Source organism: Mustela nivalis, assembly GCF_964662115.1.
Source record: "Mustela nivalis genome assembly, chromosome: 6".
In the NCBI taxonomy this organism is placed as follows: Eukaryota; Metazoa; Chordata; class Mammalia; order Carnivora; family Mustelidae; genus Mustela; species Mustela nivalis.
This window is the reverse complement of record NC_139025.1, coordinates 114363277-114377957: the sequence shown is the minus strand read 5'-3', so window position 1 is coordinate 114377957 and position 14681 is coordinate 114363277. Positions and strand designations below refer to the sequence as shown.

The 14681-nt window shown below is 33.2% G+C and overlaps 1 protein-coding gene across 35 annotated transcripts in view; it reads left to right on the top strand.

Moving 5' to 3' along the window:
* MYO9A (myosin IXA) overlaps positions 1 to 14681 on the top strand; it is a 275439-nt gene that overhangs the window by 111825 nt on the left and 148933 nt on the right. For 25 of the 35 annotated variants that reach the window (XM_082735684.1, XM_082735666.1, XM_082735688.1 and 22 more), the window contains 2 exons: positions 4325 to 4520; positions 12941 to 13060. In XM_082735684.1, coding sequence (XP_082591810.1) covers positions 4325 to 4520; positions 12941 to 13060 — 316 coding nt within the window. The remainder of the gene's footprint in view (positions 1 to 4324; positions 4521 to 12940; positions 13061 to 14681) is intronic. The other 10 variants (XM_082735691.1, XM_082735678.1, XM_082735679.1 and 7 more) reach the window with 1 other exon arrangement.

The window sequence follows — 14681 nt, the reverse complement described above, 5'->3', positions numbered from 1 at the left end:
ATGGAAGAGACAGAAAGGAACAGATTTTAGAACAAACATTAAGAATAACAGAGTGGAATGATACTTCCCAGGGGCTGTGGGATGGGAAAATTGAGGAAATGTTGGGTAAAGGATACAAACTTGCAGTTAGAAGATGAGTAAATTCTGGAGATCTAATGCACAGCATTGTGATTATAATAACATTGTGATAATAGCATTGTCTTCAAAGTTCTTAAGAGTTCTTTTAGGTGTTCTTACCACAGAAAAGGAATGATAGTTATATGACCTGATGGAGGTGTTAGCTAATACTATAGTGGTAGTCCTATTGCAGTATATAAATGAATCAAATCAGTACATTATATACCTTATACATTACGTGTTAGTTATATCTCAATTTTAAAAAAGATTTTGAAAATGTAGTTTAAAACAAAAACAAGAAGACTTGAGCCGTGAAGTCATACAATGAGGTACATAAATCCTAAGTGTACAGATTTCTGTCATGCCCCTTCCTAGCCCATTCTCCCTGACACAGAGATAACCACTACCGTCATTTTTTATCCTTAGTTTTACTTGTTATTACATTTTAGGTAAATGGAATCATACCGTATATACACTTATGCCTGTGATTAATCATCCTTAGATAGTTTGAAAGTAAAAGAATGGAAAAAATATATAGAGAGAAAAAGTATATTTAGAAGGTAAAAGGATGAAAAAAATTATATCACCCAAACCCTAAGTATAAGAAATTATTAGCATACAAGGTAGATTTTATTGCAAGAAGTATTACTAAAGATAAAGATGCACATTTCATAAAAATAAAAGGAGCCAGTTTGATAGGAAGACACAACATCAAAAGTTGTATGTACTTACTGATTTGATTCATTATACAAAAACTAAAGGGAGAATAAAAGTAGAACTGGAAAAATCCATCTAATTGTAGATTTTAATATTTATTTCTTTAGTAGCGAACAGAATAAGATGCAAAATGAGTAAAAACTAAAAAATTGAATAGCATTATTAAAAACTGACCTACTTGGCATATCATAAGGATAGCTAGACAGTCTTTGAATGTTTAAACACAACTCTTCTATGTAACCCATGAGTCAAGAAAGAAATCACAATCAAAATGCTAATTTTATTATTTATCTATTTGTATTTAAAGATTATATTTATTTATTTATTAGAGAGAGAGAGAGAGAGAGACAGATAGACAGACAGAGATAGCAAGAGTGAACACCAGCAAGGAAGAGCAGGGAAGCAGGCTCCCCACTGGGCAGGAGCCGTACATGGGGCTTGATCTCATGACCTGAGCTGAAGGCAGACACTTAACCATTTGAGTCATCTATGTGCTCCTACAATGCTGATTTAAAACTGAGCATTAATAAAAATGCAACATACTAAAATTTGCAGAATCCGTAGCAATTGGTAAGGTGCATTTAAAGCAATGATTTATGATTTTAAATGCATGCATTAGGAAGAATGGTTGAAAGTAATTATCTAAGCTTCCATTTCAAGAGACTTTTGAAAAAAGAACAGCAGATTAACCCCCCCTTCAATTAGAGGGATATAATAAAGGGAAGACTAGAAATTAATGCAGTAGAGAAATTAACAAAGCCAAATATTTGTTCTTTGAAAAGGTAACAGAAAATAATAAAAGGTAATAGAATAAAATAAAATGAAAAATGTAATAGAAAATAATCTATAATAGAAAAAAGATTTTAAAAATAGATACCAGAAAAGAAAAAGGGGACTTAACTACATACTCAACAGATATTAAGAAGGGTCTCAACATATTTGCCAGTAAATTTGACAGCATAGATAAAATGGAGAATTCCATGAAAATCACACATCAAAACTGACACCAGAAATACAGGAAAACTTGAGACGCCTATTTCCATTACATAATTTGAATCAGCAGTTTAAACTTCCTCATAGAGGAAATTCCAGGCCTGTATGGTTTCACTCGCGAATGCTTCTAAACATTTAAGTAATACTAGTCTTATGCATTCACTTTTAAGTTTGAGATACCTTTAAGGTGTAGAAATGGGTCTTGGACATAACAACAAAGATCTGAGCTGGAAATACAGATTGGGTCTCATCATATAGATAGTGTTTAAAGCCATTACTACGGTTGAGATCACCTGATGTGAGATGATTGAGTGAAAATTTTTCTGAGAGTACATAAGACCAAACCCCAAGAATTTCAAATATGGTTAAGTAGTAAATCACAAAATGTATTGTTAATAGAAACCAAGAGAAAATTTTCAAGAAGAATGATATAATTAGGTTATGAAACACACTTAGAAATCTAGAACTATAAAGACAGATGAGACCATTACGTTTGGAAAATAAAGGTTTCCATTAACATTTGACACCTATCATGGGAAAAAATTCTAGAATTTTACTTTGTATAGTATAGTTATTAATAGGATGGAATGGTCTTCAGTATAGAACAGACAATTTTCAGTTCCTGTAGTACTTACTGTGTTTGACCTTTGGCAAGCTTCTTTATCTTTCTGTTTACTTATCAGTAAATTATAGTTTGTAATTATTCTACTTTATTAAGTAATTGTTAGAATTGAATAAGTTATGTATAGTGCTTAACTTAGTGCCTGACGTCTTATTTGCCCTTGGTAAGTATTAGCCAGTAATCGTGGTGGTGGTGATTTGGATTTGAACATTTTTATCAGTTTTACTAACTTTTATAATATATACTTTTGCTCAAAGGGTGTTAAGGGACAAGCCAAGGACCAAGATTCCTGGCCTGTTTCTCCTTTTCTCCTGTTCTTAGGAGAACAAAGACTAGGAAAGGAAACTCCTAAAGAAGTCCAAACTGCCTTCTGGAAAACATCATACTAGACATGCTCCTCATAGAATTCTGAGTTAAAGAGCTGTTATGTCAAGTTGCACCAACTCTGAGTGATTTACTTACCAACTTTTAATCCTTTTATCTGGGTGTGATTATAGCCAAATGCCTACTCTATACATATCACTCTGGAACATTCTTCCACTGAGTGTAAACTTTTTATTCTCCTTGTCTTTCTGTGGGATATTTTAACCCATTTTCTTCTGTTAAATCCCCTCCATCCCCTATCGGCAAGTGGTTTGTACTGTCTATTTACAGTCCCTAGGTAATACGTATATTTTCTGCCGTCTCTGTAGGCCTCCTAGGCACATATATTCATTTGCTTTCTTGTTGTCTGTATGCAGATACGGTATAGTGATAATGAGTGGCTGTCTTTGAACCCCTATTCTACTTACTATGTTATAGGGGCCAGGATAGTTAGCTTCTCCATGACTGAGTTTCTTCATGTATAAAATAGGAGTAATAATAATATCTATCTCAAGCAATTGGTAGGTGGATGAAATAAGCTTAAATGAGACAACACATGTAAAGTGCTCAGAAGAGTGCCACGCACATATTACCTTTCAATAAGTGTTTCTTGCTGCTATCGTTATCCTCACCATCTCAAACTTCACTTGGACAAAACTGATCTCTTGATTTCATTTCCTATCCCTAAATCTTCTCTTTTCTCTAGACTTCTCCATATCAATATGGTACCTCCACGTAGTTCCTAAAACCCAAAATATAGGTGTTAACCTTATTCCCCCATTCTTTCACCATGCTATAATACACCAGCTAATTCTTTGCCTTACTTCCAAAACATATCCCAAATATAGTAACTATTTTTCCTTTATGCTATTACCACCAAGGTAGTCTTAAGTCACCAACACCTTTTGTTTGGATTATTTCAATAGCTGGTCTCCCGTTTTCCATTCCTTACATAAATTCATTCCCTCTGCAGCATCCAGTGGTATTCATAAAATATCATTTAGCTCCATTGGCTTTCTTTTATATTTGAATAAAATCTACAAACTCCTAACTCAGGCTTGCAATACCTATTTATTTGCCAAATCTTCCATCACTCTCACCTTTGCCCAGAATGTTCCAGCTCCTGGTCTTACTGTTTGTCTACTAACTTGTCCTACCACCTATACATAATAGGTGTTGTATTTTCTTTGTTTGGAACACTGTTCCTTGTCTTCTCATATCTGGCTCCTTTCTTTTATTCAACTGTCTGGTTATTTTATGTGATACCCCTTCAGAGAGGCTCTTTACTTAACAAGCTACAATAAAATTGTGGAATATTTACTGTCATCTAAATGTATTATAGAATAGTTTTAGGATTGTCTGGGACTTTATCAAAGGTGTCTGGTCCAGTTAGCTACCTAGAACAGAATTCACTTCTATAGTCCTTAGTAAACCACTTTTCAAACATGTCACCTATTATCTTCTTGGTTTAATAATTTTTTCAAAAATAACGATGATACTTTTTTTGTGTAGGATTTCCGGGAAAAAAATACAGATCATATGCGCCCTGACATTGTAGCTCTTCTAAGAAGTAGCAAGAATGCATTTATCTCTGGGATGATTGGAATTGATCCTGTAGCTGTTTTCCGATGGGCAGTTCTCAGAGCTTTTTTCAGAGCCATGGTTGCTTTCAGGGAAGCTGGGAAAAGACACATTCAGACAAAAACTGGTAAGCAGTAGATACTAGTATTCTACCATACTTATCTTTTTTTTACCACTCTTAAGGAGTAGAGACATAATAATTTTGTTCTTTTTTGTTTTCTTAACCATATCCTAACATCATTTTCAGATCTGATTAGTTCCAGAGTACTTTATATGATTGAGTTTAGTGAATACATGGTGTGTGTTTATGTATATGTGTTGGTACATTTTTATTAATAAATACTCAGAGGAGTAATGTATGTAAAGCACCTGATATTCAATAGGTATTTTTTAGTAAGACATTGGTAAATTTTTAAACAAAAAACCGAAATGATACTTTGCCATTTACTTATATAGAATTAAATATTGATAACCTTTATTTTCTTATGTAATAGTTTTTATGCAGATGAAACAATTTAATGTGGAAGCATAAATCAGGAGATAGAAAAATTGGATGGAGATAGGGGGCAGTTTAGTGGAGATAACCTTACTTCAGAAATCAGTGAAGTGTCATTTCTTCTCTTGAGTGATTTTGTGACTTTTAGCAGTTGTTTTTTTTTTTTTTTAATACTGTCTTCAGAATTGTGGGGGTAAAGCCAGGTAATAATAGATGAATCTGTTTATGAATGTTAATTTTCTTTTCTTCCTACCCTTAACTCAGTTCATTGGATTTTACTTTGAAATTTAGAAATGAATGGAGCAGGATACTTTTTCTGTGTCTCGTCCCCTTAAATCATGAAATACCATAGTTTACAATCTGCATGAAGGCATCTTATCTTCAAAAGCATTTGTTACCTAATGAAAATCACAGTGTAAAAAAAAGAAAAAGAAAAAAAGAAAAAATTCACACTTTTGTTTACTGCAGCTTTAGCCTTAGATAGACCATTGCTGCACTGCATAGTGAGGATTTACTAATATATATGTAGCCATTTAAAATAAAGTGTTCTGTACAGAAAAGCTTCAGTAGAAGCACACTAGGACCCATCTGTACTTTCAGGACTCCCAGATTTACTTATATGGATTTTCAGCATGTGCACTAGCAGTAGAACTTTTAAGTTCAGCTTTTGCATATAACAAATGAATAATTATATTTGGGAGATTGTATTTCTGAAATGAGAGGGAAAAGCTAATTGAACTTAGTTTCTGTATTTCAGATTATAATATATACAAACTGGCCTTTGTAAATAGGGAGAAATACAGTTTTTTTGGAAAATAAAAGGAATATCTTAAACCTACTTTACCTTTTACAAAATTATCTCTGAGAGGCTTTCTTTGTAAAAAGCTCTAAAGAAAAGTTTTTTCTTTTAATTTAAGATACATTATTATTTATCATAGTGGATTTACCAATTTTGGAAATTGTAAAAAAGTCTTCTACTAAGATATAACTGACTATGAGAAGAAACTTTTCTTGTATTTACTATTGAAAATATTGCTTTCTTAAAAGATTAATCACATTGTTTTTGTGTTCTTTTGGTATATAAAATCTTATTTTTGAAAGCTGGTTGTATGTTTATTATTATCCTTTGGTACACAGATACAAAATGTTATTAATTATCAACAAAATGATAGTGTATTATTTCTACTTTGATCATGTCTAGATTCTTCTTCTTTTGTAATCTAATTTTTCTTTTCGGCCAGCACAGAGCATCCATATAATAAACTTTTTGAATACTCTTTTATTTAAGGCTATAACATGCATATAGAAGAAAACTGTGCCCCCCAAAATGGATAGCTCAGATAATTATCACAAAGTGAACACACCCTGAAACAATCACCTAGATTAAGATGTAGAATATTACCAACAACCTGGAAGTCTCATTGGATAAACTTTTTAAATTTCACTTTTTATCAAGAAAAAGAAAAGTCATAGTTTATTTGTATTTTGATTGAGCAGATTTGTTACAGGAAATAATTATATTGCAGTATATTACTATCAGTGCCAGTATTTAGCATTTTTGCTCCTTCTGCATGGATTTAGGATAAAAGGGTGCCATAAAATTAGAACATTATAGCATTACAAAATAAAAACTAACAGAATAATTGTGAAAATGGATAAATAATAGTTTCGGAACTTTTAAAATGACCATGAATAGTATGGAGATATAGTGAAAATGAAATATTGGAATTAGAGATTATTTAAGTAGAAGTGGAATTTAAGTAGAATTTAAGTGGAATTTAAGTAGAAGTGGAATTATTTAAGTAGAAATGAAAGGCAGAAGGTAATCACGTTCAGATTTTGAATGAGACTAAGAGTTCAAAGATAATCTTTTAGGGAAGAAAGATGATGTTGACTACAGATGCACAATATATTTTACTTCCTTTGAGAGTATATTTATAAAAAATTTTAGTGTCTCTTAGCTAAATTGCTAATAAATATCCTGATACTAAACTAAAAAATCTTGGATTTTCTTATGGAATTCCCTGACATTCTTTTTCTTCATCAAGCACAAATAATATCAAATTAAAATCTACTTTTTGACTGTTATTTTCATAGACTTCCAGATTAAGGAACACAGTTTAAGACTTAAATAAAAATTCAGTTTATTTTTTTCAAGAATTCATTTGTTATAATTGCATAATGTATATTATGGTGATCAGAAAACCATGCAGTGTTCTTAGTGGAATTATATAAGTAGGCAGTGTGAGTGAAGCTACATATTGGCCCTGCTGAGACTTAGAGTGAGAAATAGTAATGATTTGTTTGGTTAGCAAACAGACTTTACAGAATTAGTTCAGGATAGTAGCAACAATTATGTGAAATGGCAAATCCTGGGAAGAAGGGAGACTCTGATTTCTAGAGTTGCCATGTTATATTATTCGAAATATCTGGTGTTCTACACAAAATTCTGAAACACACACACACACACAAAAGAAAAGAAAATGACCTGTATGTGTGAAAAAAGGAATCAATAGAAACTATTGCTGAGGAAAGCCAGACCTTGAACTTACAAAAGTCTTTAAGCTATTTTAAATATGTTCAAAGGCAGCCATATCTGAAGAACTAAAGGAAAGTATGAGAACAGTGTCTCACTAAATAGAAAATATTTTATAAAATATTTATATGTGTGTGAGAAATTCACTAGAAGAGCTTAGCAACAGATTTGAATAGGTGAGGCCAGAATCAGTGAACTTAACCACAGATCAGTTGAGATTATCTGTTCTAAGCAACAAAGAAAGACAGAAAGAAGAATGAATAGGAATGAACAGAGCTTTTAGACCTATGGGACACAATAAAGTACCCTAGCATCTGGCAGTTTAGAAGGACAGAGAAAGGGGTAGTAAGAATATTTCAAGAAATAATGGCCAAAAACTCCTTAAATTTTCTGAAAAGACTATATACCCAAGAAGATCAACAACCCACAAGGATCCAAACTTAGATACATCATAATTAGATTGTCCTGAGATAGAAAATATTGAAAGCATCAGAAGAGAAGTAATTCACGTACAAAGTGTCCTTAGCAAGATTGACAATTGATTCATCATCAGGAGCCATTGAGGCTAGAGGGCAATACTGGACATATTCAGAGTGCTGAAAGAAAAAAGAGAGTCAAGAATTCTGTATTCACAAATCAAAACCACAGTGAGATAGTACCTTATACCAGTCAGAATGACTGAAATTAACAAATCAGGAAATGACAGATGTTGGTGAGGACATGGAGAAAGGGGAACCGTCCTACACTGTTGTTGGGAATGCAAGCTGGTGTACCCGCTCTGGAAAACAATATGGAGGTTTCTCAAAAAAGTTGAAAATAGGGTGGTACCTGGGTGGCTCAGTCGTTAAGCATCTGCCTTCAGCTCAGGTCATAATCCCAGGGTCCTGGGATTGAGCCCTGCATTGGGCTCCCTCCTCTCCCTCCTTAGCAGGAAGCCTGCTTCTCCCTCTCCCACTCCCCTGCTTGTGTTCCCTCTCTCACTGTCTCTCTCTCTCTCTGTCAAATAAATAAACAAAATCTTAAATTGAAATAAAGAAAGAAAATAGAGCCTCTTACAACCCAGCAATTGCATTACTAGATTCTTTACCCCAAAGATAAAAATGCAGTGATCTGAAGGGGCACTTGCACCCCAATGTTTGTAGCAGCAATGTCCACAGTAGTCAGACTATGGAAAGAACCCAGATGTCCATCGACAGATGAATGGATGAAGAAAATGTGATACATATACACAATGGAATACTATTCAACCATCAAAATAATGAAATCTTGCCATTTGCAATGATTTGGATGGAACTAGAGGGGTTTAGGCTAAGCAAAATAAGTCAATCAGAGAAAGACAATTATCATACGATCTCGCTGATACGTGCAATTTAAGAAACAAAACAGAGTATCATAGGGGAAGGGAGGGAAAAATAAAACAAGACAAAATCAGACAGGGGGACAAACCAGAAGAGATCATAGGAAACAAACTGAGGTTGAAGAGGGGAGGAGAGTGGGGTGATGGACATTCAAGAAGGCACGTGATATAATAAGCATTGGGTATTATGTAAGACTGATGAATCACTGAATTCTACTTCTGAAACTAATAATATACTGTATGTTAATTAGTTAATTAATTAATTCCATATTCAATAAAACTACCCTTCAAAGTGACCGTGAAATTAAGACATTTGTGGATAAACAAATCCTGAGCTAGTATTATCAGATCTGCCCCACAAGAAATATTTCAGTGAGTTCTGGCTGAAATGAAAGGAAATTAAATAGTAACTTGAAAGCACTTGAAGCCCATTAAAGGCAACTATAGAGTGAAGTATAATAAAATATAGTATGAATATATTTTTTTACATTTTGAAACTTTTTTCTCTAATCTGATTTAAAAGACAGCTGTACAAAGCAATAATTATAAATCTTTGTTGATTGGCATGACATTTTAAGGGTGTAATTTGTATGACAGTAACAGCATAAAGGAGGAGGAAGAGAATGGAGCTATAGAAGAGAAACATTTTTTTTTTATTAACATGTAATGTATTATTAGCCCCAGGGATACAGGTCTGTGAATCACCAGGTTTACACACTTCACAGCACTGACCATAGCACATAGCCTCCCCAATGAAGAGAAACATTTTTATATACCGTTGGACTTAAGCAATTTTAAATCCAGGCTTGATTGTTATAAGATGTTAATTATAATTCCCTTGGTATTCGCAAAGAAAATAACTAAAAAATAATATGGTAATATAAATGACAAAAAAAATAAGAATATACTAGAAAACATCTGTTTAATACAAAAGAAGACAGTATTAAATAGAGGAATAAAAATAATATGTAATAAGACATATATGGAAACTCAACAACACAGGCCACCTATTGCATGTATCACAAATCACAAATGTATGATTGCATTTATGTGAAATGTCTAGAATAGGCAAATCTGTAGAGGTAGAATGTAGATTAGTATTTGCCTAGGGCTGGAGTAGGCAAGCTGGGAAATGATGAAGGGAAGGATAATAAAAAAGGTTAGGGTGTCTTTTTAGTATGTTGAAGGTATTCTAAAATTGATTGTGGTGATAGTTCAATAGTTTCAGGAATTATACTAAAAACCATTGAATTGTACACTTTAAATAAGTGAATTGGATAGTATGTGGTTTATATTTCAATGGAACTGTTATACCCAAAACACAAGAATGTTCATAGTATCTTTATCCTTAATAGTCCCCAGTTAGAAACACCCAAAAATCTATCAATGGAAGAAAAGATAACCATGTTGTGATACATTCCTACCATGTAACATTATTCTGAGTAAAAAAGAACAGATTACTGATTCTCATGAGTATCATAATGAGTCACAAAATATACTGGGCAAAAAAGTCAGGCATGAAAAGGTACATAGTGTATGCTTTCATTTAGTTTAAGAACAGGCAAAATAATACAGTTATGATAGCTTCTGCAAAGACATGGGTGGTATTGATAGGAAGGGGTTGAAATAACTTGCTGAAATAATGGAAATGTTCTGTATCTTTATTGAGGATTACATAGATGTAAATATTTTTTAAGCTTACTAAATTTTTACTTGAGATTGTGGTGGTTTGCAATGTGTGAGGTACTCCTTTAATGGCTGTGCGGCCTAGAAGCTGGCATTACAGCAACTGCTTTGGGATCAGAGACATGGCTTCAGGTTTGAATGAATAACTAGGATTGAGTTCCATTATGTGGTGTAGTACCTTCAGGGAGCTTAGACTTTTCCATCATTGAAAAGATTGAAAAATTCTGTCCATTGGTCTTGAGAAGAGAAATAAGAAGGACCTTAGCAATCTAACCTTAGTCCTTAGATTAAACTTCAACTGCTTAAAAAAAAATCAGTACCCCATATCTTTACCATGCATAGGTATGGGGTCTGAATTTATCTTGTATTTTTGGTACATAATCTCAAGGTAAGGAATTAACAAACTATATCAGAAACTAGCATAAACCAACACTAAATCAAAGTGTTTTAGGAGTTATGAGACTCCTTAGACAATAACCCTTCCTGAATCTGTACTTACAAACCATCCTAGGAAACTTAACCTCCTTAACAGGGCATTGTTAACAACAAATGAGAGGAAGATCAGTTTAAGGTTTGGAAATAGTATTATAGTCTAAAATAGTAGAGAGTTAAAAGAAAGTATAGAAAGCAGAATGAAAGACGTTAAAAAAAAAGGTATGATGGTGAGTCCTAAAATAGTCACAAATACAAAATTACCCATATCCAAATATCATTGCCACAGTTTATTAGACAAAAGAGTGTAGTGGCTGTAGTAATGTCAAGTGATTTCTTCAAACTCCTTACTAATTTAGTATATTTAATATACTAAACTTTTACATAGAACACTTTAATGCCATAATCTCCTTAAAATTATTTCTGACTGGCAGATTATCAAGATAGCCTGAAAGTCTTGTGATAACTTTTTAAAATTACAGTTTGTTTAGAGTATAAATAGAACTTTCCAGGCATTTTTTTTTTTTTCCCTCAGATGGTCCCTCTCAACTGATACCTACCTCCTGGCACCACCAACTAACAACTATAGGCTAGTCTGAGCCTAACTAAGCATTCTTTCTTCAAGCAGCCCGTCAAAGATGGTGGAGTGGATTATTGATAATGGGCATAGAATATTTTTGCTGAGATGTTCTTCAACTAAGAAATGCTGGATAACTTGATATTTGTCTCTTTTTGAAATACTGAACATTTGCAGCTATGTGCTCTCCACATTGGATGAAGGAGATCGTGTTTTATTAGTTTACTTTTTCAGTATTGGATATGAAAATAATTTTCAAATCTATTTTATTTTTAAAAATCTGCTATTTATAAGTATCTTATTATCTGATACAAGATTCCATCTCCTTAAGCTAAAATGTGGATGCGTGTTCTCTGGATCCAGTAATCTAGTTTAAGGAATTTTGGTTAGACTAAACCCTGCTTTGCAAACCTCTTTGAACTACTCTGCCTCTATTTAACTTTTTAAATGATTCTGCATTGAGAACTATTCATAGATAGTATCTCATTCCTAATTATACAGTAAATATGCACTAATGAAACTTGATTCGTTGTGTTGCTCACTTTGTCTCTATTGTTAAACTGTTCCTTTTGTTTTTTAAAGGCACACCTACACAAATTTGAACTAAACATCCTAACTCTAGAGATGTTCTTTGAGTAAATGATACTCAACCCCCCCCCACAAAAAACCTGGAGATGCCCATTTTCTTTTAATCCATCTATTACTAATATGAATGGTACTGACCTCTCCCCAGCCTCCTTTATTGTTAGAGTGACTCATTGTTTCAGTAGCACTAATCTGGGGCTTTGTTCCTTCCTTGAACATGCTCTCTTCCCTTTCCCACAAATAGTTGATTTTGTTTCGCTTGACTAAGTGGTGGTGAGGTACATTTTCCAACTCTCTTTTCAGATTTATAAATACCAAAGTGCTGCTGGGTTTCCCTGCTCTATGATGCTTTTCTTTCTGTTCTTTAAACATTGACACACTTGTTGGAATTCCTACAAGTGTGGTTAATTGCAAGATTTGTGAAAGAATTATTTAACTTTTGGTAAATTGTTTTGGGTGTATTTTTCTTTGGGGTTCCATCATTGTTCTTTGCATTGTTGCCAACTATATACTAATTATATTTCAGACCTGATAAAAATGGGCCTGTTTAAAAAAATAAATATACAAATTGTTTTGAAATTTCCCTAATTTTTTTAAATTAGAAATTTTTAGTATGATATTAATTCATAACACTTTCAGTACTGAAAGGAATACTTTGAATACCTAAAAAAAACCTTTATATTTTCCTTTTATTTTTGTGTGATTTCCTCAAATCAGTTTAGAAAATTTATTCACATTTAATGCATATTACTTGATACATTTAAAAAAATATATTCTTAAGATAGTTGGCAGCACTGTCCTTGATTCTCTATTGGTTTGGGCTTATATAATATCTTTTTTCTTTTCTCCATTTTTTTGTTTTTCTTTTGCTTCCTAAGGGCATGATGATACAGCGCCATGTGCAATTTTGAAAAGTATGGATAGTTTTAGCTTTCTCCAGCACCCAGTCCACCAGAGGAGCTTAGAGATTCTGCAGAGGTGCAAGGAAGAGAAGTACAGTAAGGCTGCAAATCCTGATAAACTCTGTGTCATCACCTATCTGTTTGGAAATGGAAACCAAGAGCATTCTGCACCAGGGTGGGACATAAATTGCCTTGACAATGTGACTTCCATAATCCTTTGACCAGTCTCAGGATAGTTCCATTGATTGAGACTTTATTTCTTCTTTCTTTTGAAAAAGTTGATATACCTCTTCTTTGAACTTGGATGACTATTTTTTGCCTGTGATCCTTGAGTTGTTGTTAATTATACTTGGTTTTAGAGTCTGAATTGGTTTCCAGTTTTGTCTTTAAAGTAGCTGAGTGATGGTTACAAATCGAGTAATGATTTTTTTCCTCCTAATTTTTTTAAAAATTTGAGGTAAAATTGCATGCAAAAGCGTAGAGTTTGATAAGTTTTAACATATATATGCACTTGTGAAATCATTAGTACAGTCTAGTTAATTACCATATCTGACACTGCCAAAAGTTTCCTCTGCCCCTTTCTAATTTTGGCTGATTTTATGCTTGTTTATGCTAGAATTTGAACATCAGCAGTGTATCATTGTTTAATCCACTTCATTTGATTGCAGTTCTATCAGACCTTTCTATCTCTGGTTTAGAGCAAAGCCACCACATTAATGTTTTGGCTTAAAAAAGAATGGGAATCACGATGGATATTCTTTTTTAATTTTTTAAGTTTTTTTTATAAAATTAGTGTGAAAAGATGCCCTTGGTCTCCATTTCCTCCTTTCTATTTGTTAAAATCATTCTGAATGAAAATGGGTTCTTTTGCCTGTTGTGGGATTATAGTTCCTTGGAATTGCTATAGTGAGGATGAAGAGATCTTTTAAAATACTCAAAGCCCAACTCATCGATTTGCAAATAATGGATTTAAATTACTTACATATTCTGAGCTTTTTACAAATCACCATAGATTTACTTTGTTAATTTCACAGTTTTGTGATTGAAATTCCATGAAATTTTAGGATCCCAATTATCAGTGAAAGGAGAATGTAAGTAGAATTTCTAAAAGCAATGTTGTGGGTTCTTCAGTTCTGCTTTCACTATTGTATAAGAAAATGTGTAATGCATTTTGAAAAATACTATTAAAAATGTTTTCTTATTTTAGAAAGAACAATGGTAAGTATTTCATTTTAAAAAAACATCATGTTACTATTAATTATTGCTATTTCTAAAAGGTAAACAGTAAGTCTTCATTTCAGTTACCTATCTTCCTCTTCTAAATCTTTTAATCCATGGGACATTATTTAGAAAAGCCTACAGATCTTTGGGGGGAGTTTAAATTAATTGTTTTTTACTTTTAAATAGTGGCAAGTAGTTTGTTTGTTTTGCTGATTTTTATGACCCTCAGTTTATCCCAGCTTAGTAGATATGGGTTCAGAATAGGAGGGCACCATGTACAGCATAGGCCGCGTGAGGAATTTTTTTTTTTAAGCTTTTATTTATTTATTTGACAGAGAAACAGACAGCAAGAGAGGGAACACAGCAGGGGGAGTGGGAGAGGGAAGAGCAGGCTTCCTACTGAGCAGGGAACCCAATGGGGGATTCTGTCCCACATTGGATCATGACCTGAGCTGAAGGCAGATGCTTAAGGACTGAACCACCCAGGCGCCCCTGC